Source organism: Cyprinus carpio, chromosome B13 (genome assembly GCF_018340385.1).
Source record: "Cyprinus carpio isolate SPL01 chromosome B13, ASM1834038v1, whole genome shotgun sequence".
NCBI lineage: Eukaryota > Metazoa > Chordata > Actinopteri > Cypriniformes > Cyprinidae > Cyprinus > Cyprinus carpio.
In genome coordinates this window covers 20,766,148-20,790,510 of record NC_056609.1, presented here as the reverse complement: position 1 = coordinate 20,790,510, position 24,363 = coordinate 20,766,148, and the positions used below count along the sequence as shown (strand labels likewise).

Here is a 24,363-nt window from a genome sequence, read left to right as displayed (position 1 = left end):
TAACTTTATTAGCAAAGCCACATTATCAGTTTGTTGATCAAATGACCATGGCAGACCACATCTGATAAAGTTACTCACTTTCCATTGTGCCAGAATGAGTCAGTGTTCATTCACAGCTATCAAAGCCACATGTTTCGTCACTATTTCTGACAGACAGTCCGGGGATGAAGTGAATGCTTAGCATCATTTGACATTATCTTTATGACACCGACCTATTTCTGGTCTTTATCACTCTATGTCACAGTGATTTTAAAACAAAGAGTCTTTCTGACCACTTCTGATACTATAAAGGAGATTTCTGCCTTTGTTTTCACGAATCCAATTAGCTGAAACAGTCTCTTTAATAATCAGGGAGATCCATCGCACACTTTGTGGCCATCACTTTTAATGTCTCAAATCAAATCAAATCAAATGGCAAATGAAGGCAGCAAGGAAAGGCAGCGCTCTCCTGTTCTTTGGGCGGAAAACAAATGACCCGAATTAGAGGTCTCATCAGTCCTGTCTCCCGGATCAGAGCTCCTCTGCCTGTCAAAGTCACGTTTTAATCGCCAAGGTAATTTGAATTCACATTAATGAAAACAAATGGCTCCCTGAGCTCCTGGCGCTCAGTGTAATAAATTATTATTGCTCCCAACAATCACATCTCCCTGCATTTTTCAATTACACGCCCCCTGTTGAGCTGCTCAAGGATAGCCCACTCTGATGAAGATAAATGATCTTCCTGGGACGTCGGAGTGTCTGTTACCTCATTGTAATAGTTTTCTAATTTAGGCACATCTTGCATGATGTGAGACATGATTTATCTGTCTATATCTCTGGCTTGACATCACAGTAATATAATTGAAAGCAGGTGCTAATTACACTTTTGATTGGGCAGGAACATTAACAAACAGAGGACGGCATGTTGATCAGAAAACCTATTTTCCACACGGCGATTTAACAGTAATTAACATCATGTCAGCAAGTTTTCTTTATAAAAGTCAAAGTCTGGGTTTTACTTTTTCTGGACAGAGTCTTTGGATTAATCAAGCCGCTGCTGTTTCAAAGTGTCGTTGGTACCCTCTCCATCTGGCATTGTGGTTAATTGGCATCCCAGATTGCCCTACAAGCCAAGTAATCTGTTGTCCAATGTCACCATCCCCCTGTCTGTCACCGCGAGTGGCTCTGGTTTCCCGATCCAAGCTGCTCTCTGCCACTGACGCAAACCGGATCCCTGGTTGTATGGTGCACTGTAAAACAACTTTCAGATTTATCACCTTTGAAATAATATTTCTCATTCTTTATCCACAATAAAAATGATCGACTGGGCCAATGTAAACAATAGCGATAGGAAAAAACATACAGAGTCCTGTGAATTGTTTGAACACGCCTACATCACACACTCGGGTCGGTGATTTATAATCCGAATACACGCAACTCAGTGTACCTCTCAGGATCTCTGGAGAGCCGTATTAGTCCTGTCATCTCTTCAACACAGAACGTGAAGTTCTGCAGGGTCGGATTGCAAGGGAACATCATTAAGATGTAATTGCTGAATGGTTAGCATAGCGGTGCACTGGTACTGCACTTTGAATAAAGGTGTTCATTCTAACAGAGCAGCCTTTGGGAGCATGTTGCCAACCCATAGTGGTGTTAATGACAGGCACTCATTCAATGTCTTTCACTCCCTGGAAGAACTTACGATAATTGTTCTGGTGACGTGGAAAAGCAAGTTTTTGAAGATGGGCCGAGACAGAGGCCAGCCAGTGGGTCTAAAAACAGATGGGCTCTTCTGCTCACAAGTAGTTTTTGTCCCACAAAAATATCTTTATACTTTGTTATTTTATATATCTCAAATTAAATAACAAAGATATGCTAATTTTTTTGGAATAATTAACTAAGACTTACAGTGATTTTGATTTATATATATATATATATATATATATATATATATATATATATATATATATATATATATATATATAAATGGCATATATAACTCTAATAATAAATAATGATTATGCATATTTTACAATGCAAGATTATTTAAATATAACAAAGTTACTATTTTTTTCTAATATGGCAATGGCAAATTATTTATATAGCACAATTAAATACAATTTACATTGTCCAATATGCTTTACAGTATTAAAAAAAAAATCATAAACTAACAACAATAAAACCACAGTACAAATATAGATTTGAATAAAATATCATAAAATAAAATAAAATAAAATAAGTGCTTCACCAATTTGATTATGAAATACAATGGAATGGTGCATCAGCATGTGTTGAATGCCTTATTAAACAAAAATGTTTTTAACTTAGATTTAAAAACAAATAACGATGAGGCCACTCTAATTGAAATAGGCAAGTCATTCCATTTAGGGGCAACTACAGAGAAGGCACGGTCCCCCCTACACTTCAGTTTTGACTTAGGGATAGACACGAGTCTCTGATTTGATGACCGGAGTGATCTAGATGGATGATGCTCAGTCAATAGAGCAGACAAGTAAGGTGGAGCCAGACCATTTAAAGATTTGTAAACAAAAAGTAAAAGTTTAAACTCCACTCTATAATGCACTGGCAACCAGTGTAAAGAACATAAAATTGGCTTGATATGATTCTGTTTTTTTGCACCCGTCAAAAGTCTAGCTGCCGCATTTTGTACTAAATGTAATTGCAACATTGCTGCATGACTAATCCCAACGTAGAGAGAATTGCAGTAATCTAGCCTTGAAGAAATGAATACATGTATTACTTTTTAGAAATTTTTAAAAGAAAGAAATGTCTTTACTTTTGATAATAGTCTTAGCTGAAAAAAGCTGAATTTCACAACTAAGTTTATTTGCCTCTCAAATTTCAAAGTTTCATCAAATACTACACCCAAATTTCTCACCCACGGCTTCACACAAGAAGACAGACCACCAAAATATACTTTAGGAATGGTAGAGAAGTTTGACGGTCCAAATAAAATAATTTCCGTTTTGCTCTCATTAAAATTCAGAAAGTTTGAAGACAACCAAGTCTTTACTTCAGTCAAACAGGCCATAAGAGTTTCCAAATTATCTGACGAGCATTTTAAGGGCAGATAAATTTGAGTGTCATCAGCGTAAAAATGGAATGACAGCCCGTGTTTTCTAATAATAGAACCTAGTGGAAGCATGTATAAAGAAAAAAGAATGGAACCCCACACGATAAAACAGCCTTACTAGAGGAATATTCTCCAATCTTCACTGAGAAGCTTCTGTTTGTAAAATAAGATATAAACCAGTCCAGTGCACTGCCAGTAATGCCTGCACACTGTTCCAATTGTGCAATAAGTACAGAGTGATCTACTGAATCAAGTGCAGCAGTTAGATCTAAAAGCACAAGAACTGCATAGTGGCCAGAGTCACAGGTTATTAGTATGTCATCAAAAACCTTCAGCAATGTAGTCTCTGTCGAATGGTGTTTTCTAAACCCAGATTGAAAAGTTTCAAAAATCACATTATCAGTTAGGAAGCTTTGTAATTGTTGCAGGACTATTTTCTCCAAAATTTTAGTCATAAATGAAAAATTGGAGATTGGTCTAAAATTGGCTAAAACTGTGGGGTCCAGGTTCTGTTTTTTAAGTAAGGGGTAGACTGATCAAATCAGCAGAAGAACCTGAAGGCCTAAGGTGCTCTACTATTATTATATAATTAAATTTATTAATATTATAAAATTATAATTAATATAATTTCATTTATTATTATTATACCTTATACCAATAAAACTACAGTAATATCTGCCAAAAAAAAAAAAAAACTAATATAATGCTAAATCCTGTTATTTAAAAAAAAAAAAAGTTTAAGTTTCAGTTTTAGCAATATGTGTAGAAGACTGGATGTGTTTCAACTGCAAGAGGACAGTTGGACTGTGCACTGAAGAAACATTCATACCAAAAAGAAACTTCATTTCAATGTCAATTCTCAGTGTCAGTCAATTATATCTGTCAATCACTGAACAGACAGGTCAGGTTAACAGGGGGTCAAGCTGCTCTACGTCTCGCTTACTCAAAATGAAACACCATAACCACAGCTGCAACAGCATTCACTTTTCACAAGCTTGGCCTCTTGTCTGCTGGCAAGCTTAATTCTGAAAAATAACACCAAATGCTCTTCCATTCAACATACGGACAGACGGTTATGTCTTCAGAGCATTCTCACTGAGTGACATGAAAAGGTCTAATCACCAGAGAGGTCCTCCAGTGAGCACTTTTCAGAAACATTTTTGGTTATTCCATTGACTTTACGTGTCCTTGGAGAACCACTGAACCCTTTAATATGATGTAGATAAGGGTTGGCTTGCAGATGTACAATTCGTTCTAGCTCCCAAGTTATCATGATGGTAATGACTGCTCTTCCATATTAGACCCTTGGCACAGCGTGATATAAAGGGATTGATTTACCCATCTGAGCTCTAAAAAGTCTTTATAAGGTTAAATCTGGATACTTAGGAGTAGTACTTTTGTTGGAACCATTTTTGAAGGCCTGGAGCAACAAGACAATGTTGATGCAAAGCGTGATGAAAATATATATTTAACAGAGTGTCTGTTAGTCTACACCAAGTACAACATTTGCAATCTGCCCTTTATTTTAAGTACAAAGGTTTACAAACCAACAACAAACTGAAGGCCCTATCTTGCAGCAATTTCACAATAATGTGGTTGATAATTCTGTATCAAGACAACACCATTACTCTACTCTACTCTACTCCCAACCACTAGAATATGTAAATAATAAATCACACAATTCTTTACAGCCTCCCGCCGATTACAAGCCTGACACATCATAATTGACTTCTCTTGAAGCCCACCAGAGTAAGTCTTTTTTAAGCCTGTAATGAATGGTTGGTCTGTCTGTGTCACTATGCAGTCACAGAAGAGACGCCAGGGAGTGTATCTATACAAAGGACAATATAAGAAACAAACAGACGAGCACCAGCTGCACTGTATCGGCCCAGATGGGCAGATCTTCAGACTACTCCTATTCAGCAACCTTCCACTCTACTTACTGCAAACCACAGACCTTTAGATTCCCTTACAGTTCACTTCACTTTCCAAACAGCAAAAGGAGCTGAATTGTCAGCACACGTAAAGTTCAATCAGATTCACTTTCCATACATAACTCATAGGCCTTTTTTGCACTTAAATACTTTTAAATGTGCTGTATGTAATTCCCTTGCTTTTCATTGTAATAAACTATTTTTAAGATAAAATCTATACTTTATCTTGTAGCGCTCAAGAAACCTGGCCCTATTTCACAGCTCACATTGGAGGAGAGCCCTTCCTGTTGTAAATCAGATACATGGCTACATGGGGGATACAGCACAGGTGGAACACTATTACTTACCTCCTAGTCAACACCTGCCCTGTCCTTCTAACCACCCGTACTCTACTGCTTTTCCCATCATTTCCTCTCGTCCTCTTTTTCTGAATATAAGAGGTCCATAAGTGAAGCTCCAGCTGTATGTATAAAAGACGTCTTCTGTCTGCATATGGAAGTCTCTGGTTGCTCTCAAAGATCCATTGGCTCCCCTTTATGAACTGATCCTTTGCTCTCTATAATTCACTGCAGATTCACAATATTCACCCATGGGTTTTGTAAATGAGGCTTCTGATTGCAAACAGCACTGACCATGTTTGCAAACACGCTCAAATTACTTGGATGAATTTATACTTACTCATACAATGCAGCTCAAAAAATAATACACTTATGTAGATGTAGTGCTAGTATACTGTACGATACACAAGTCACCATATTACTGTGTTCATCAGTAAGTTTGCACTGAAATATATTTGAATTTTATGACCAAATTTGAACAAATTCAAATGCAAAAATTACATAGGCTTAGTCAAGAAGAACTAGGATAAGAACAAGTAATGTAAGAAAACAAGTTTGCAATATCAAGAAGAAAAAGAGCTGTTTTGTACAGCTAAAAACCGGAAGCGTTAGACACGGTGACAGAAGCCTCGAACATCACATATTATTGTGCCAACAGTCAAATTAAATATGTGGATTACCTGGCCAATGAGAAGACTGAAAAACGAAGGCATAATTGAAGATCTTACCGCGCATGCTCTCAGGAAAGTGTGCGCGCCAGCGTGCTTTATGCAAATTTGTAGTTCGTATCCACACTAAACTAGGGTTATGTTCGAATACACATAACTGTGAAACCTTCTGAGCTCATGATAAATATGCAAGTTGTATAAAATTATAAAGAGAGTTTCTCAAGCATGAAGTGTATTGGATTCTGAATTCTGCAAAACAAACTCTGTCTCAGAACTGGTTTGGCGCTTTGATTTGTAATTTCAATTTGCATTATCAACCTTTTCAATGTAATTCTGTGGAACCGCTTTAGGAGAACGTTGACAAGTTAGTGCTGTATTACATTGTGTGCTATTTTTACATTTGTTACCAAAAAGTTATGTCTGCACTGTACTGTGAACCCAAGAGTTGGTGGATTTACAAGGTGCCTGTGAGATCATTTCCACACTCTTATAAATCACTGGCTCTCTCCAAATACACAGTTCCAAATGACTTTACCACGACAATACACCCACTCTAGAACTTTACACAGAAAAGAAAGTCTCCAGCTCAGTGACAATAGCAGCGGTTCTGGAAGTGTTATAAAACTGAAAGAAGAGCTTGGTTAGGGCTTATATTAATTCTTAAAGTATGTTCAAATTTCCGCACATGTGGTTTCAGTGGCATGATCAATGACTGGAGTATGTCAGATACCAACCACATCCTCCACCAGTATCCTTCTGCAAGTGCACTAAATCAGATCTCGCTAAAGGAATTGATTCATGTCAGCGGGTTGCTATTGTCAATAAATTTAGTTTCATTTTATAGAAACACTGTAGATGAAAAAATGCTGCAGTATTTACACAAACCACAATAACAATTAAAAAAAGATGATATAGAATTGCCAACAACTACACAATAATACAATTAATGTCATGGATTTCATTCCACTAACACATTATGTTTACTATGAGGCAACAGTGGCATTGTTGGTCTTTACTAATTTGAAACATTTGGAGAACATGAAGAAAACAGAAGCAATAATGAAATCCAGATGGGTGCTTCTTATTGCAAGACATGCCTAAAATCACATCAGCTAGGGGAAGAGTGTTTCATTTCCAACACATAAAGGTAGCTTCTCAGCAAAGAGTGATTGTTCAATTAATAATAATAGGGAACATCCCTCCTGATGTGAAATTACCACTCATTTGTGGTTTAGCACTTTACAAAAAGTTGAAGACAGCTCAAACAGTGGTTGCTATAGTTCAGAATACCAACAAGGCCTGGAAACTTGCTAATCGTGTTTTTGCACAAATGTTTGGCTTTGAAAGCTTTCCTCCTCTTTTGCGAGGTCAAAAGGCTTTCCATGCTGTCACAGGAGCCCATGTGAGAGGCGGTATTTACTCTGCAGTAAAAGCAGAGTGGGAACACTCTGCCCCGTGTGCCATGGCTTTGGCTGTAAAGTCTCTGTTTTTGTTTCACCTTGAAATTTATCATCCACAGCGTGGCCGCAATGACATCTGGAAACCTCAGGATGTGTACAGATCAAGTGCAGGAAGAAAAGCTGGGATGTGCTGACATACTACATAAGATTCAATATGCTAGTGTTGTACTTTGCTATTAAATTGGCTACAGGTATGAATAAAACATGTGTAGGAATTTAACATTTTCCGATTGTGATTCTGGTTCATAAGAGTGATTAGTTCTGTAATCGCAAGACAACGAAGTTTGAAAAAGTTTGAAAATTTTAAAAAGTTTAAGAAGTTTAAAAAAGTTTTAAGTTTGATGGTTTTCAGTCTGAATTATTTTGAAGTTTAAAGCAGTTTTAATAGCTTAAAGTTTGAATGTTTTGAAGGCATTACTGTCTTGTCAGAGATGGATAGATAGAGTGGTCGCTAGGGTATTCTAGGCAGTTGCTAGGGTGTTACTATGTGGTTGCTAAGGTACTCTGGACGGTTACTAGGGTGTTGCTATGCAGTTGCTAGGGTACTTGGAGTGGTTGCTATGATGGTTGCTAGGCTACCCAGGGTAGTTGCTAGGGTGTTGCTTTGCAGTTGCTAGGGTACTTGGAGTGGTTGCTATGATGGTTGCTAGGCTACCCAGGGTAGTTGCTAGGGTGTTGCTATGTGGTTGTTTGGGTACTTGGGGTGGTTGCTAAGGCAGTTGCTAGGGTACCCAGGGTGGTTGCTAGGGTGTTGGCATGTGGTGGTTAGGGTACTTGGGGTGGTTGCTAATGTACCCCGGTCGGTTGCTAGGGTGTTGCTATGCGGTTGCAAGGGTACCCAGGGTGGTTGCTAGGCTGTTACTAGCATGTTGTTAACATGATTAGTACGTTGCTAATGTCTTTCTAGCATGATTAGCAAGTTACTAGCATGTTTCTAGCATGACTAGCAAGTTACTATTGTGATTCTAGCATGATTAGCAAGTTACCAGCATGTTGCTAGCATCTTTCTAGCATGATTAGCATGTTACTAGCATGTTGCTAGCAGGAATGACAAGTTATAAGCATGTTTCTAGCAGGACTAGCAAGTTACTAGCATGATCATCGTATCATCTCATTTGTATGTTTTCGTACTATCTGCTTATGCCCCATTGATCTGTGGATCATCTGCAGATTTAATGGCAGTGTTGCCGTGCCATTGAAATTAGTGCGTGGTCCACTGCAGTGCAAGGTTATTTTACCATGGTATTGTGTCTGCGAAAAACATGGTTCCAAGTTTGCAACCTGAATATGATGCTTTGAATAAGAAAAATGATCTTTTTGAAACACAATGAATACAATTATATAGTGTTTTTATTTGTAAAAACGGGTATAGGAAGAGTAATACATTTCTGATACATCTCACACCTATAGTTTATAAATGAGCTTTCCATTAAAGTACAAGGTTAATAATTTAGAATATAACAGCAATATAGTAGTTTGATAACCTTTTCACACAGCCTGTGGAAAATTAATGCAAATAAATACATCTATAGATCAAATTGGACGATTTACCTATTTTAAAAGCTCCAATGTGCTCTGACAGTCTATAATAAACATAACTTTTAAGACTATAGTGTGCTGAAAATTATTGTGCTGTTGCTTTGCAAGCTAAACAGTGAGAAGTGCTACAGTATCACAGAATATTGGTCCATTAGCATTTCCAACCCAATCACACATTTGTTGCTTAATATTGTGAGACCGATGTCTTCAGATGGTTTACTGCAAGCGTTCTTTCTCCATTACATGTGTAAGCAGATACGTGCTCTTCTGTCCAAAGTCAAATCCTGGTTTCCAAGCGATTACGCCTGCTGCCAGACACTCATAGGCTATACATACAGATAAGAAGGCTGTGGTTTGTAATCTCATTGCATCAATCCTATTTCTTTGGGTTAATTCCTCCTGCTCTGACTTAATGTCAACTGAGAGGTAAAACAGCTTGTTTTAATCAAGAAGAGTGCTGATAAAGAAAGATGAGCGGTAAACTGCCCACACAGAGAAATTAAAAGGCACTTTGCTAAAAGTATCTGTCTTGCAGCTGGTTCTTCTGAGAGTGTAAAAAGCATTTTAAATGAATGTGACCTCTCTCACAGCTACTAAAATCAGACACTGCAATACTGTCAAAATCAAACCAGTGCAATACTATAAGAAAATCACGTAACTGGACATACTTCTGTTTAAAATGTGAAAAATAAGTTAAATTAATTTTAATTCATAATTAATGTGCATAACTTTTGTCTTTAAAAAAAATACATTCAAGGCAAAATGACTAAGAGTCCAGAAAGGCTATGAAATCAGTGTTTTTAAGCCAAAATGGTACAAAAATATATATCAGATCACACAAGGACATTGCTCAGTTAATGAAAATATCTACCATATTTCCAATGATATATTCAATATTCGAGTAATAGAAGTGGTCGTACTATATCAGACACATATTCAACACATCACCATCTCTGCCACTCAAAAACACATACATTGTTGCCTTTCTGAGGAAACACTTGTTTTAAGGACTGTAAGGATTTGTTCATGAAGAGGTTTCAGTTTGTCAATGGTGATCATGAAGTAGTGAGATGCTTTGTAACACTTCCAGCCAGACTTTGTAACAAAAGAGGTATTGTTCCTGAAATCAGAGAGAAGAAACCTGTCCAGAGGATTGATATGACTATACTGTATACTGAGAAGAAGGATAATGCAAAAATAATGAATAAACAAACAAACAAACAAACAAACAAACAAGCACAGTGACTGAGAAATGATGTGCACTAGTCAATTTCCCATCATTGATTTATATATTCACCTGAAGGAAGCATTCTTACTGAATGTCCTGATATACTCACCTTGGTCTGAATCATGCCGTGCCGCTGGAGTCTCATCTCCTTTACTATGCCACTCACGTTAATCTATGGCAGCAAACAGAAGTACATACATTCAGTTGCTCATAATGTTACACTGTGTATTTAAATGAGAATTCTGTCATTACTTATAAACACAAACTTTCACTTTTGGGTGACCTATTGCTTTAAGTTTGGTGCTAATGCTATGCTTGTTTAAAATGCTCACACTTAGGTCTTTCTCAATGAGACTGAGGATGACGTCAGTGCAGATGAGGACTCCAGATCGGCCAATGCCTGCACTGCAGTGGACTATGATCGGCCCTTTAGCGTGAACAGCCCTCATGTAGCGCATGAAACACACCAGCTGCTCGGAGGAGTGTGGCGTGCCATGGTCAGGCCATGTGGTGAACTTTAGATGCTTCACAAAGTGAATGTCTCCACTCTGGAAAGGTACACAATTCAATAATGAGTTTTGAATACAAAGTTGTATAACAAATCAATAATTGAGATTTTGGGAGATATGAAATTTAGAAGATAAACAGTTTTGTCTTGTTTCCAATAGAAATATTGAAACGTTATTAAAACATGTAAAAAAATTAATAAAATAAAAATACATTTAAATAAATTAAAAAGAAAACATTTTCAAAGATTAATTCTGCCATCAGAGTTCAAATAGCTGACAGAAACATCACAAAATCCACAAGTAATCCACACAACTCCAGTCCATCAATTCATTTCTTGTGACGCAAAAAGCTGTGTGTTTATAAGAAACAAATCCATCATTAAAGGTTTTTAACTTAAATCGTCACATCTGGCCAAAGTGGCCCATAACACATAATAACGCTTCCCCAAATGAAAAAGTCCTTCCCCTGTTGTTGCTTTTTTCACTTGTGAATGGCTCTTGATCTGTGCATATTTCTCTCCTGATTCAAACGAGACAACGTCTTCATGAAAAAACAATATTTTGGAGAAAATAAACATTCTTAAGCAACATTTTGAAATTTGTTACATAGCTTTTCACTTCACAAGACGGTAACTGATGGACTGGAATCGAATACTTGTGGATTATTGTGATGTTTTTATCAGCTGTTTGAACTATCTTTCTGATGGCACCCATACACTGCATAGGATTCACTGGTGAGCAAGTGATGTCATGCTACATTTCTCCAAATCTGTTCCAATGAAGAAACCCATTTACATCTTGGATAGCCTGAGGGTGAATAAATTCCCTGAAAATGTTATTTTTGGGTGAACTATTCCTTTAGGGATGTTGAAATCATAGCCTGACTGTGATGTTTAAAAGGTGGCTTTTACACTGAAATGGTTACAATAAGAAAATTTCCATCAGGTACATGCTCCTAACCTCTTTTTCCACCATCTTGATGACCTTAATGTGGAAATAGCCAAGCATCTGGTAGTTATCCAGGTGGAGCTGGTAACAGCTGGTTTCTTTGGGAACGTCGAGCTTCTCGGGCCAGTACTTGTGGCATTTTACCCGGCCACGTTCCACCTCCCGAGTCATCATGGCGATAACATCAGACTTGTTCTCCCACACCATCTGCCAGAAGTTATCCTGGGTGCCAGGCAAAGGGCCCTGAGCAGAGATGTAGAAGAGCTGCTCTGTGCCCACCTTCATACGAATGTAGCTGGCATTGATGTAGCCCTCATTCTCTCCGACAGGAACACGCGTTTTATCATCTGATTGTTCAAACAGTTGAGATAAACAGGGATTGTAAATTGTGATCAATTAATCTTCATACTCAGTTTGAAAAACTGAGCAATTACTTCTGCTGTAACGATAAATGCATGTTCCTCAGCCAAGATTTTAGTACAATTGAGCTTAAACAAGCATTCATTTTATTTGGCCATAATATAAGATAAGAAAACAACAGTTAAACTCTCTATGACGGCTCAAGTCCCACAGGGCAACTAAAGCATCGAGTGCTCATTATGAAAACCAGAAGGTGTACAATTTTTCTCTTTTCAAAATCCATGCATTAGCAAACAAACAAAACGCATGTGTATTTACTATCAAATGTGTGTTTCCCAAACCACAAACAAATTTTTATTTGAAACGCAGGTAGGAGGTTTATATGAGGCCTCAGCGTTCCTGTAATGAGGTGATTGCTGTTGTTGGCTTCGGTAGCCAACAGTGTTATTAATCTGCAAACCAAGAATGCAGCGTTTTTTGGTTTCCCCATAGAGAGGGAACAAATTGTACCGAGGTACAACAAATAGCTCCAAATAAATGAAATAAGCTCTCAAGGTCATGCTGGCTGGAAAGCCCGAAGGAGTGAACACAGGGGAGTACGGTGAGAAGAATATTTTAGAGTATTCTCATGGTGGTGTGTTGGTTCTTGTAGCCCATTTAGACTTGAGACTTTACTTGGCATTTTTAAAATGTATATTTAAAGTTAAATTTAAATTTACAACATTTATACCCTGAAATTAAATCAGCGCAATGATCCCAATTTTTTTTTGTAACTTATTAGGGTTAGGTACTTCAAACTTAGAAAAAGCATACAACCAATACTGTTTTACCTTTTTTTTTTTGAAGAATTAAAAAAAACAACAAACTTTTATTCAGAAAAGATGCATTAAACTTATCAAAATTGACAGTACAGACTTTTACATCGTTACAAAAAATCAATTTCATATAAATGCTATAATTTTTTAACTTTCCATTCATCTCACAGAGAGAGAAAAAAAAACATAGTTTCCACACAAAAATATTAAACAGCACATCTGTTTTCAACATTAATAATTACAAGAAATGTTTCTTGAGCAGCATATTATAGTGATTTTTGAAGGATCATGTGACATTGAAGACTGGAGTAATAGCTGCAGAAAAGCCAGTTTTGCCATCACAGGAATAAATTACATTTTAGAAAATATAGAAAACAATTATTTTAAATTGTAATAATATTTATATTACTATTTTATTGTATTTTTAATGTAAATATATATAAAAAAACTTATGACCCCCAAACATCTGAACAGTAGTGTAAACATATACAAATATAATATAATATAATATAATATAATATAATATAATATAATATAATATAATATAATATAATATAATATAATATAATATAATGATAATATAATAAATATTTCTCCTCTTTCCATATTTGACCTACATGTACTATGAGTTCATCAGTCAGGGTCCGGTGAGTTATAAAAAGTAAAAAAAAAAAAAAAAACTTTTTGGGTAGGTCCTATTTGTTAATAGCTTATAATATACTGTTACTCCAGAATCAGTAAGTGATATATATATATATATTTAGTGAGAGTGCTGAAGGGATTGCTGTTGTAACACTGTAAAGGGGGCTGCTTACGAAAACATGTTCAACAGCTCGGAAGAGGAAAAGGGCTGAAAAATGAAACTGAGAGGGAAGGAGATAAACCAGGGGGGCATATGTGAGAGAAAGCGTATGTCACTAGGAGTAGGTAAATTCGTGCGGAGCGGCCTCCACAATGGGTGGCATCAGGCTTCCTGGAGAAGGTTGCGGCCCTTGAACTGCCTCCAGCAATAACAGTGGTTAAATCCCAAGGGCCTCACACTTTTCAATCCCGGGCGCTTTATTCGGGGAACAGAAGCCCAGTGAGTTGCCGTGATAATAAACAAACACTCCGGGCCAGGCTAGGGCCAGTCTGCCTCCCGCCAGCACATGAAGCGCCGTATTGTGCCTATTCTGTACAGAGACCCCCTCTCTTCAACACAACTACAGCCCGCTCTCTGCATACTCGTTCTGACCTCGCACATGAATGGATGTTTCCCATTAACAGTGAAAGCAGATCTATGAGTCACACATCTCCTGTTTGACTTTACATTTACAGCGTTCTGTGTTTTGTTTTAAACTGAGGGCAAACAATGGCTCACGTAGCCTCTGACCTGCTTTCACTTCACACCAGCAAAAACTGAAACAGTACTAAGAGGATAACCGTGGCTGCAGTGTGAAAATGGCACCACATGGGTGAGGAGGTCCGGAAAGCCGCAAAGAGGTGACAGATAGAGTGTGAAATACAGAGTCAAATAGACGTCTACACTGGCAATGTAATCTAATGCCCAGCACTGGTAGGAGACCTGGGAGTAAATAATCAGGGATCGGTGACATTTCATTTAATTGCCGTGTCATGTGTTCCACTGTTTACAGGTAAATGTATACAGGAGTCAGTCCTCTCCTCACATTCACTGTTGTCTAAAATTTAACAAATGTTCTTTGCTCTGGAATATTAGTGTGAATTTACAGTATATTTTGTGAATTACAATAGCTTTAGCAGTAGCTAAACAAATCATTTAAATGTAATAAATAGTAATATATTAAAATTGTGTAATAAATATACAGTTAAACAAGAGACTCATAGATTAATTTAAATCTTTACAATGAACAATGTGGGACAATATGGATATTATTTTATTTACAGTGATTTGTACCATTTTACTGTAAAAAATCTGCATGCATTTTTTATTTATATTATAAATTAGAGTTTCCTGGCAATGTAGAGTGTGTGGTCCATGTGGTTGCAAAATGGTGTGAAAATGTACACCCAAAAATCTGTTTTATGAGAACTGAGGCTTGCAAACTATAAAACGGCAATAAAAATTCTAACTAGGTTTGTGGTGGATTATAGGAGAAGCAGAGGAACTTACAGGGCAGGATATCTCTGTATCTGTTCTTCTTCCGGTTTTCATGTGCTTTTCCAACCAGGCAGTTGTCTGAAGGTTTCAAATGCTCTAAAGCTTTAAAAAAAGAGTCACACATGTTCACACTTAAATTAGCATTCTTCAAATACTTCGATGTGTATTGTAGACACTATATTAGTATTAAAGAGATCAACTACAGATTTATATGAAAAATATTAATACATTAAAAAATGTGGTTGTATTAATAAGCAATAAAATATAGTGGTTTGTATTGATGTCAACAATAGGAACCTACCATAAACTCTTTGATCAGATCTTGCTTTTCTAACTGTTCAAGGGCGTGTATGAGGGCTTTGACCCGAGAGCCAGAGTACTGCCCATTCTTAGATGGGGATATCACTGCAAGTCTAGCAAGCTCCTCTTCTGACACAATCGGTCGACCTTAATATAATAAAGTCTTTTCAGGTTATTTCAGGATCTACACAAGCCACTTTAGAATTACACAGATGGTGAAAAATATGAGATATGGAGATAATGTAATTTAATTTACCTGTATAACGAACGGTCTCGGGAAGCAATGGCTGAGAAGCATTGTCGTCATCATCACCATCCTCTACTTCATCACTGCTCCAGCCGTCTGACTGGCTATGCTCTGTTTTCATGGCAGATTTTTCTAGATGCTGCTTCTGGGGGTCTGTCCTGAAGGGGGTACGGGGCAGGAATGAGCAGAGACCTTGACCACATTGCTACGTTCCGGGGCCTGTTATCATGCAAGGCTGATTTTCCTGCGATTTTTCCACCTAAAATGTAAAAAAGCTGCTAATTGCAAGTGCTACGTACTATAACACGTGTGGCTTGTAGGCCAGCCTAACTAGAAGCCAAAACTGTGATTATTGGACCTGTATTTCATTAATGACTCTTTAGTGCCTCCCTGTGGCGATTCCTTTTGAGAGCTATGTTAAAACAAACAAACAGAAACAAAACAAAAACTGCAATGAAATTCAGTCCTTTTGACCTGGTTTATGAGCAGTCACAACACGTTGCAGACTTATGAATAAACTGACACTTTTGTGAGGTTTTAGCTCATTCAGAAAAAAACTTTAAGGTCTTATACTGTACAATACACTTTCAGCACTCTCGATGCCAAATGTAATATAGCGGCAGGGCAGCCTCAACAAAAATGTGAGAAAAAATATGAAAATTTAGTGACACTCACCTTTCCTGTAGCATGTCTGTGACTCCCAGAGATGGACAACACCTCTGACAGGTAGGTGTACAGTTTCGACTTTCCTACAGGCAAGAGATAGACAGAAAAAGGAGAAAGAGAAAGAAAGAGGAGACAGGTGATGAGTTAACTCTGCTAAGGACACCCTTACTGTCATCTGAGTTTCAGCGGTTTCCTCTGAGAGAAACTGGAGGCGGGGCTAATTAATTTCATGGCGAAGCTTTCTAGGTGCTGGAACTTGTCACTTATTAGATAGCTCTTTGTCTACTAATCTGTTCTGGGAAGGGCTTTCAATTCACTGGAGAAAGTCTTCATCTCAGTATTGTAATTTACAAGTTCAGTCTAAAAGGGGGAAAAAAAATGTATACCTGCTCACATTCCCCTTCAAGACCAGGACATTCTGAGGTCTGGAAAGACACATGATCTGCCTGTGTTTCTGTTTGTGTTGTAATATCTGCAAATGAAGTGTTACAGCAGGAGAAGACGATTAAAACAATGAAACCAATATCTCAGTTTCTAACAAGTGTCAGTACTAGTGTTTGAACAATATAGCTTTTAAGGTTGTGTTGATGTAGATGTCTAGAAAGAGTGACCAATACAATGCCAGTACTGTATACTGGAATCAAAATGTATTCTTTTAAATATGATGTAAAAAAAAAAAAAAAAAAAAAAAAAAGTGAATGAATTGCATATTTCAAAATCAAAATTTTTAATTTATCACATTTAAAAAATACTTAATATTAATTAATCACACTAAATTTGTTAAATTGATATCCTGCAATATACATAATTTTATTACAATTTAAAAGTACATTTTTCTTTTTTTTAATATTTTAAAATATAATTTATTCATGTGATGGTGAAGCTGAATTTTCAGCAGCCATTCCTCTTCAGTGTCATATAATCCTTCAGAAATCACAATATTTTTGTGAAAATTATGATGATTTAATTTCTGGATTCTTTGATGAATAGAAAGCTAAAAGGAACAGCATTTATTTAAAATAGCAGTCTTGGAAATCAACTTATGAATTAGTGTAGTAGTGTATTTTACATAATTTTTACTCAATATTTAGTTAGTATTATGAAAAAAGGAACTGATAAAAAAAGGATAAAAACAAAACTTCATTATCCATTGAGAATGCTATTGGTATTAACTGACCTTTATATTCATCCATCAGTCAATACATTAGTTATAAGTTAAATTTTTTTTTAGTTGAATGATATATGTTGAGTGATGATGATGCTGCCACTCTAACATAACAGATGAGAGATAATGCAGAGGGAGCCACAGAGCGGGGCGTATGTGTATCAGGCTTGCTGACCTGCAGAATTTGATGTGTTGAATTCCTGAGAGGCCTCAGCAGGGGAGCTGGAACCAGAGCAGGTTGACATGGGCAGGATGTCCCTACATACTGTCAGCTGAACCGTGCCCTCTGCCTTCCGCAAAATATCCACAACTTTACCGTGGCTCAGTCCAGATACAATGATGCCATTCACCTGCACAACATACACAGATCTGGTATACCTCCTATATGCTTTATCAATGAAGAGTGAATGATTTGCACTTACCTCCAAAAGAATGTCACCCACTCGAAGACGACCGTCCTGCTCGGCCACACCCCCACAACAAATATCCTTCACTCTTAGTGTGCTCCCATTGGCCCCGCCCACCAGAGCAAAGCCCAGCCCACCTTTCTCAGGCTTGGTGAACTCCACCTGGAGGATACAGCTCTACAGAAAACAGAGAAACAGGAAAATTTAGTCAAACTAAACACTAAGGCCTTATTAACACTGCACACTTAATTGTGAAATATTATAGCCGTTTATTTTTTTTGTATTTCAAAATCATTTATTCCTGCCATTTCTATTGCCCTCAGTGTCACATGATCCTTCAGAAATCATTATAATATGCTGATTTCATGCTCAAGAAACTTTTACTGTAGCATTATCTATGTTGAAAATAGTTGTCGCTTAATATTTTTGTGGAAACTGTAATATTTTTTTCACAATTCTTTGATGAATAGGATGTTTATATTTGATCTATAGAAATCTTGTGTAACACTGTAAATGTCTGTAATGTCTCTTTTGATCAATTTAATGCATCTATTTAAAGATAAATGCATAGATTTTAAATAATTTTTTTTCCATCATGACATTGTGTGCTGTATTCACATAAGCGACAGATGCATTTAATACATTAAAGAATATACTGTGTTCAAAACTGCTAACTTTTTTACTATATTGTGGACTGTAAATGAGTGAATATCACCAATTGCTAAATGAAGAAAGTAAAAATTTGTGCATTTGGACACAGGTGCAGACCTACAAGTCCTGTTTAAACAAGCATCTACTCCCATTTTGTAGAAACATTTTAAATGACTGCTATTTGAATAGTCTGATATAAATTAATTAATAGTGCTGCTGATGATTACAAAGGTATTTAGAGGCAAATGACATAGATTACAAAGCAAGAGTCTAAGAATGTAGGCCAGAAAATGTTACAGCCTGTCATCTGCTAAACTCAAATGAACACCTTTCCATCCTTTTTTTTATTTTTATAAGTCTCCACAGTCCTTAACTAAGTGCTTTAATTAGCACCATAGTCCTTCACTGAGCACTTTCAGTAACATCAGAGCCGACGCTCCTATTTTTGTAAGACAGTCAGCGTTTTGTGTGTCAGTCTTAATTTTCTTAGATTCCCAACTGAGAGGAGAAAACTTTTAACACAGTAATGTCCAGAACTAGTAAATTCAAGAGGAATGGGTTGTTTGAACATCACTGCACTGTCCATGTCCATAATGGTCCTTGCTTTCTTCAGTTTTACTCAGCAGGAGTAGAATGTCAACCTTGACAACCACTGTTTCAATTAAGCATTTTGTCAGTCCTATTTTAGCTGGTAGTTTCACATTTCTTGTTGAATATACCAAATTCCCATCTCCGAACCTAAATGGACTGCAACTAGGAGTTTCTGTTTGCATCAACTGGCTTACTTGATCTTGAGTTAGGTCATCAGTGTAGTTTTCCAGCCATTTCTCCCCACACACAGTACGCGTACATGCAGTGTCAATAATCGCTGATCCTAATGATTCAGACATGAATATCTCTGCATCTGACATGGAGGCCTTTGTAAACAATGTGATACTACACCTCAATATCTGCATCTTCAGTTACTCTTACTTGTTCGGTTTTTTGTTGTGGACAGTCTTTAGCCCAATGAAATGTGCACTGGCAAATAGAACATCTGGATCTCTTACCGTACTTATCCAGTGGATTAGTCCCTGGTAAAAGCTGCTTTAGTTGTCCACTTTGCAACATTGTGTTCCTTTTCCCTCTTCCTTGCATCTTTGTTCTGTGAAAAACACCACGTCCTGGTACACTTGTATTCCGTTTGACAAGCCTGTAGTTTTTCCTCCGAAAATATGTTTTAGACCTGACTTCATGGATGAAAACTTTAACTCGGTACAAGCTGTTAGTGCCAGCTGTCTATTTTTCTTCATTGAAGCAGGCTGTTTCCAATAGCTTTAAAGCCAGCACAGCGTCAGGAAGTGTCATGTTATACATTTTCATCCAATTGTATCGCTGTTTGAAATCAATTATGTAGTTCGCCATGGAAAACAAACTATTCTTTGTTATGCCATCAAAATAAGAAAGGGCTTCATTTGCGTGATCCTTTTCCTCTTTTAGGAACACATCATCCAGCTTAGCCATCAGCGTTGCCATACAATTATCACTGTCTAAATCCTCCGCAGGTATTTCCATCGCCATTTCACGAGCTCTCCCCTCAAGCCCGAAGGCAACAGTGAGGGCTTATTTTCTTTTTTTGAGTTTGGTAACCTACATTCAGATATTAACTTCATTTTTCCAACACTCGTTTGGCCTGGTTTCATCAAACTTTGGGGGAGTTTTATAACAAGCTGCCATCCTTCAACCATCCTCTGCTACCATGTTAAACTCAAATGAACATCATCAACCTAAAACAAGGCCGAGGGAAATTACCTCCTGATCTGATGTGACAGACAGCCTTTTCCTGAATTGTACGGCACTGTCAGCAACAGGTTTAACTGTAACAGAAAAGAGAGAAAGATTTTGTGTCAACAACAAAAAATTCTACAACCAAAACTAAAGAAATTTTAAATGCAGTTCTGTAACTAAGCAGGACCATTTACTCTGAATGGTTCATCAAACTCATTCAACAAATGTCAAAGTTACAAAGTTAATCAAAAATGAAGACAAAATCAATCCAAGCATCACATCACATCCTATTCTTCCTGATAAATGAGAAACCAAGATCACAGCAATTTAAAACAATTACAAACTCACAAATGTCTCCCTCCTCAGCTGCCATTTCAGGGGAGATGTGTTGATGACCTGCTCCGTGCTACTGTAGGTAAACTATGCTCGCCTTTTCAAGCTCTTTTGGACCTCCTGGCTAGCAATCTCCTAGCAACCCGGATGCCCACTAGATCAGCTGGCCTTTATTCATCAGGCACGACAAAAGCGCACTGTGATTGGCCAGAGGAGGCCATGTCCCTTGCTAATAATTAATCCTGCACCTGCTGCCCTCTGAGCAGGACATGCCATGTCTGTCAGCACAGATCTAATGCCACAACTCTCAGACAACAGAGACACAGGAAACCAAAGGCTTTACCATCGGTAGGAGCCGCCTCCATGTCAGGGGACACAGGCTCTTCGAGGAGGGGGAAGACTTTTTTCTCCTGCCATTCAAACAAACCTAAAGAGGAAAAATGGTAAAGGATAAAAAGAAGATGTTTGTGGTTTTAATGTTACTCCAGAAATCTACATTTGTATTAAAAAGATCTATATAAACTTTAAAGACCAACATAAGATTTTTCTTTTCAATAAACTCTTACTGACATATGTGAAAATTTTAATTATATATATATATATATATAAGTGCCCCTATTAGTCAGCTCACAATCACCGAAACGAGTTGTCAGGAATTTGAATCTTATTCTGTTATGGCTCTACGTCACAAATTAACACATTTGCATATTGTCCACCCACGTTTTAGGTCACCAACTTGCCTGATCACAAACACAGTAAAATTTCTGTGTGGTTAACATCATGTTGAGAAGACGCTGTATCCTACGCCGTGAGAGTAAATTCGTTTGATCACATCTCATAATTACCACAAACTTGTCAACACTTGACACTTACCACTGAGAAACGTCCTGCTCCAGTGATGCTTGTGAATCAGTCTCTTGTCAATCAACCACTTCAACCGTTTCATCATCAGAATCCGGCTCGAGCTGATAAACTACAATCCATACAATATTTTCTATGTATTGACAAGTCTCAAGGGCTGTCATTCTGTCATGCCAATGGGCGTTTCGTTTCTGACACGCGCTGTACATGGTGGACCAATCACAGCAGTGAGGGCTCACAGAAAGGAGGGGTTTAGAGAGACTGATTCTTTGAACTGCTGCGCACGAGTCATTTATGAAACATTTAGATTTGAGGTTAAATTAAATACATTTTTTGAGAAAACTAATGTGTTTTTTGACCTTGCATGCACGTAAGCCTGTTTTAGGAGACTCATACAACAATATTAGCAACCTTAAAAATGGCATAATAGGGGCACTTTAAACATGGTACTCAATAAATCAAACTTTCCTTCATTTTACGTTTGTTAGAAAATATTGCACAATTTTTAAAGCCTATCTATATGTTATTTTTTTATGCTCAGACACATTGAATAACATAACTAGTTCGCCAGAACCACCATCAACAACCTAGCATCTAGGCAACAAGTTTCGCAGAGGAAAACACCATAAACCTTTTTTGAGAAAACATTTGTGTATGAACTCCTTTTAATGCTCTTTTGTATTAAAATAAGAGATTGAAACCAAAATAATAAAAATATCATTCAGGACTGACACAATGGGTAATGCTGTCTAATAAGAGTTGACACTCGGCTTAAAATTACCCACTGTCCAGTGAAGCATGCTATATAGCCTAGGCTTCTCTGGAAAACCACTGGAGCAGCACCCTGCCTCATTTCTGTCACTAGACTGAAACACATTGATCACGACTGCCCTCTGCAGCCCGGCCAGAGCCTTCACACACCCAGAGCAAGAAAAAACACTTCCCACTGACAGCCAGAGTAGTTACCTGGCCCATGGGAAGGTTAAAGTCTGTATGTAACTCCATATACAGTAATCAAAAGACTCAATAATAGCAACAAACACACACTCGAAGTGAACCAATAAATATCAACCTCTTATTCTGTATAGATTATGAATAAATCAATTATTACTGTAATTTAAGTAGATTCAGCTCAAACGTACCATTCCATTTATCTACTGGTATCACTGGTCGGTCATCTCTGAAACAAAGAGCAAACATTTAATAAAAAGTTACAAAGGCAAAAACTGATACTAATTAATGTTTAAACCTAATTATTCTCTAGTCTAACCTCATGGCTTTGAATCGGACTGTGCGAGGGGCACTCTCACACACTTTCACAGCATCCTCCAGCGTCATTCCCAGGGTGCACTTCCCACAAATGTAAACAATCTTGTCATTGGGCTGGATGCTTGCCTCTTCACAAGCAGGGGAGCCTGGCACCACCTCCTGGACATAAATTCCCTGCCACTTGCTACCAATACCCCCTGTTAGCTTGATACCTGCATAGACAGATGCAAAAGGATTATCATTTTGAACTGAATGTGAAATCTTTTTGTATATATATATATATATATATATATATATATATATATATATATGCTATAAAGTATCTCCTCACCCAGTTGTCCGGATGGAGTCTTGGGGATGACAATGTCCTGGAGGGTGTCAGGAGGCGGCGGAGGTAGTAGATTTTGCACAGCTCTGCCCAGCACCATGTGCAGTCTTCTAGAGGAAGACCTAAGGATGCTAATAGCCACGTCATCTGTCACATTGGTCACATTGTGACCGCTTACCTGAAATGGAGATAATGGCAATTCAAATCACTGACAATCCAATCTGAAATCTTCAGAAAGGGAGGCTTATTACTGCATAACTGTGATTGTGTTTCTAATGGTGGGAAAAGCGGTACCATGACAAGCCTGTCTCCTGCCCTAAGCCTTCCATCTGCTTTGGCTGGATTATCCAGGACCTCCTGGACATAAAAGCAGTTGTCCAGTTTACTCCTGGTTATTGTAAAACCAAAACTGCCACACCATGATTTGGTCAGTGAGACAGTCAGTTCAAACTCCTTCAACATGTCCTAAAGGAAGAAGAAAGGAGATGCTGAACAACAAGGCTGCTATGCTAGTCCACCAGCATTAAATAATAATAATAATAACAATAATAATAATAATAATAATAATAATAATAATAATAATAATAATAATAATTTAATACACTTTAGTGCTTTGTTTTATAAAGCAAGCTTCTCAATGGCACTTACACAGAAAAAAAGAAACACATTCATAAAAAAAAAAAAAATGTTTTAGGAAAGAATTTCAATAAATTAAGCAGGTAGTGAATTCCAAAGTTTGGAGCTTAAATCAGCACTGAAATTTATGCTTATCTAATGGTTTGTACATCTGTAGGCAAATGCAATCAGACTTTACCCTTTGGGGATCTTCATCATCCTCCTCTTCATCATCATCGTCCCAGCCGTTGTTGTTTCTGGCTAAGGGGACGGTAAACTGGGCAGGAGGTTTCACTGGAGATGACACTTGAGTTGCTTGCTGGTAGGGTGGAGGTGTGCTTAACAGTGATGGAGAAAGGGCTGATGGTGGTGGCGGTTCATTGGAGACAGCAATGCTGCTGCTTGGAGGAGAGGGAGCTGTGGTGGTGATGGTCAAGTATTCCTCATCGGCTATGACGGTCAGTCCATTAGCTGTGAAACTTGTCATGCTCTTTTCCACATCTTCAGTTGTGTGACTGTGATAACAAGAAATTAACATTTGTGACCATTTTCTTGTATTAAGCAGTGAAGAAAGATCCTAAGTTTTATTAGATATAACGCAGCACAATTGATAATTATAAGAACTGTTTCTTGAATATCAAATTAGCATATTAGAATGATTTGTAAAGAATTGTTTCTTTGTAAAGAATGGCTGCTGAAAATTCAGATTTGCCATGAAAGGAATAAATTACATTTAACACATTAAAATACAAAGAAGTTCATT

At 37.4% G+C, this 24,363-nt stretch overlaps 1 protein-coding gene across 3 annotated transcripts in view; it reads right to left on the bottom strand.

The window, feature by feature from the left end:
- Nucleotides 1-8,805: 8,805 nt before the first annotated feature.
- Nucleotides 8,806-24,363, bottom strand: part of ptpn20 (protein tyrosine phosphatase non-receptor type 20) — a 39,500-nt gene continuing 23,942 nt past the window's right edge. The window contains exons 30-47 of one of the 3 annotated variants that reach the window (XM_042737207.1): nucleotides 23,800-24,115; nucleotides 23,280-23,450; nucleotides 22,989-23,163; nucleotides 22,659-22,869; nucleotides 22,531-22,568; nucleotides 20,871-20,954; nucleotides 20,219-20,283; nucleotides 17,792-17,953; nucleotides 17,545-17,719; nucleotides 16,591-16,676; nucleotides 16,214-16,287; nucleotides 15,548-15,696; nucleotides 15,293-15,438; nucleotides 15,004-15,094; nucleotides 11,710-12,044; nucleotides 10,573-10,788; nucleotides 10,350-10,412; nucleotides 8,806-10,132 (exon numbers count right to left, since the gene is read on the bottom strand). In XM_042737207.1, coding sequence (XP_042593141.1) covers nucleotides 10,058-10,132; nucleotides 10,350-10,412; nucleotides 10,573-10,788; nucleotides 11,710-12,044; nucleotides 15,004-15,094; nucleotides 15,293-15,438; nucleotides 15,548-15,696; nucleotides 16,214-16,287; nucleotides 16,591-16,676; nucleotides 17,545-17,719; nucleotides 17,792-17,953; nucleotides 20,219-20,283; nucleotides 20,871-20,954; nucleotides 22,531-22,568; nucleotides 22,659-22,869; nucleotides 22,989-23,163; nucleotides 23,280-23,450; nucleotides 23,800-24,115 — 2,632 coding nt within the window. In that variant the 3' untranslated portion in view covers nucleotides 8,806-10,057. Of the gene's footprint in view, nucleotides 10,133-10,349; nucleotides 10,413-10,572; nucleotides 10,789-11,709; nucleotides 12,045-15,003; nucleotides 15,095-15,292; nucleotides 15,439-15,547; nucleotides 15,798-15,896; nucleotides 15,951-16,213; nucleotides 16,288-16,590; nucleotides 16,677-17,544; nucleotides 17,720-17,791; nucleotides 17,954-20,218; nucleotides 20,284-20,870; nucleotides 20,955-22,530; nucleotides 22,569-22,658; nucleotides 22,870-22,988; nucleotides 23,164-23,279; nucleotides 23,451-23,799; nucleotides 24,116-24,363 lie in introns of those variants that run through there. The other 2 variants (XM_042737208.1, XM_042737209.1) reach the window with 2 other exon arrangements.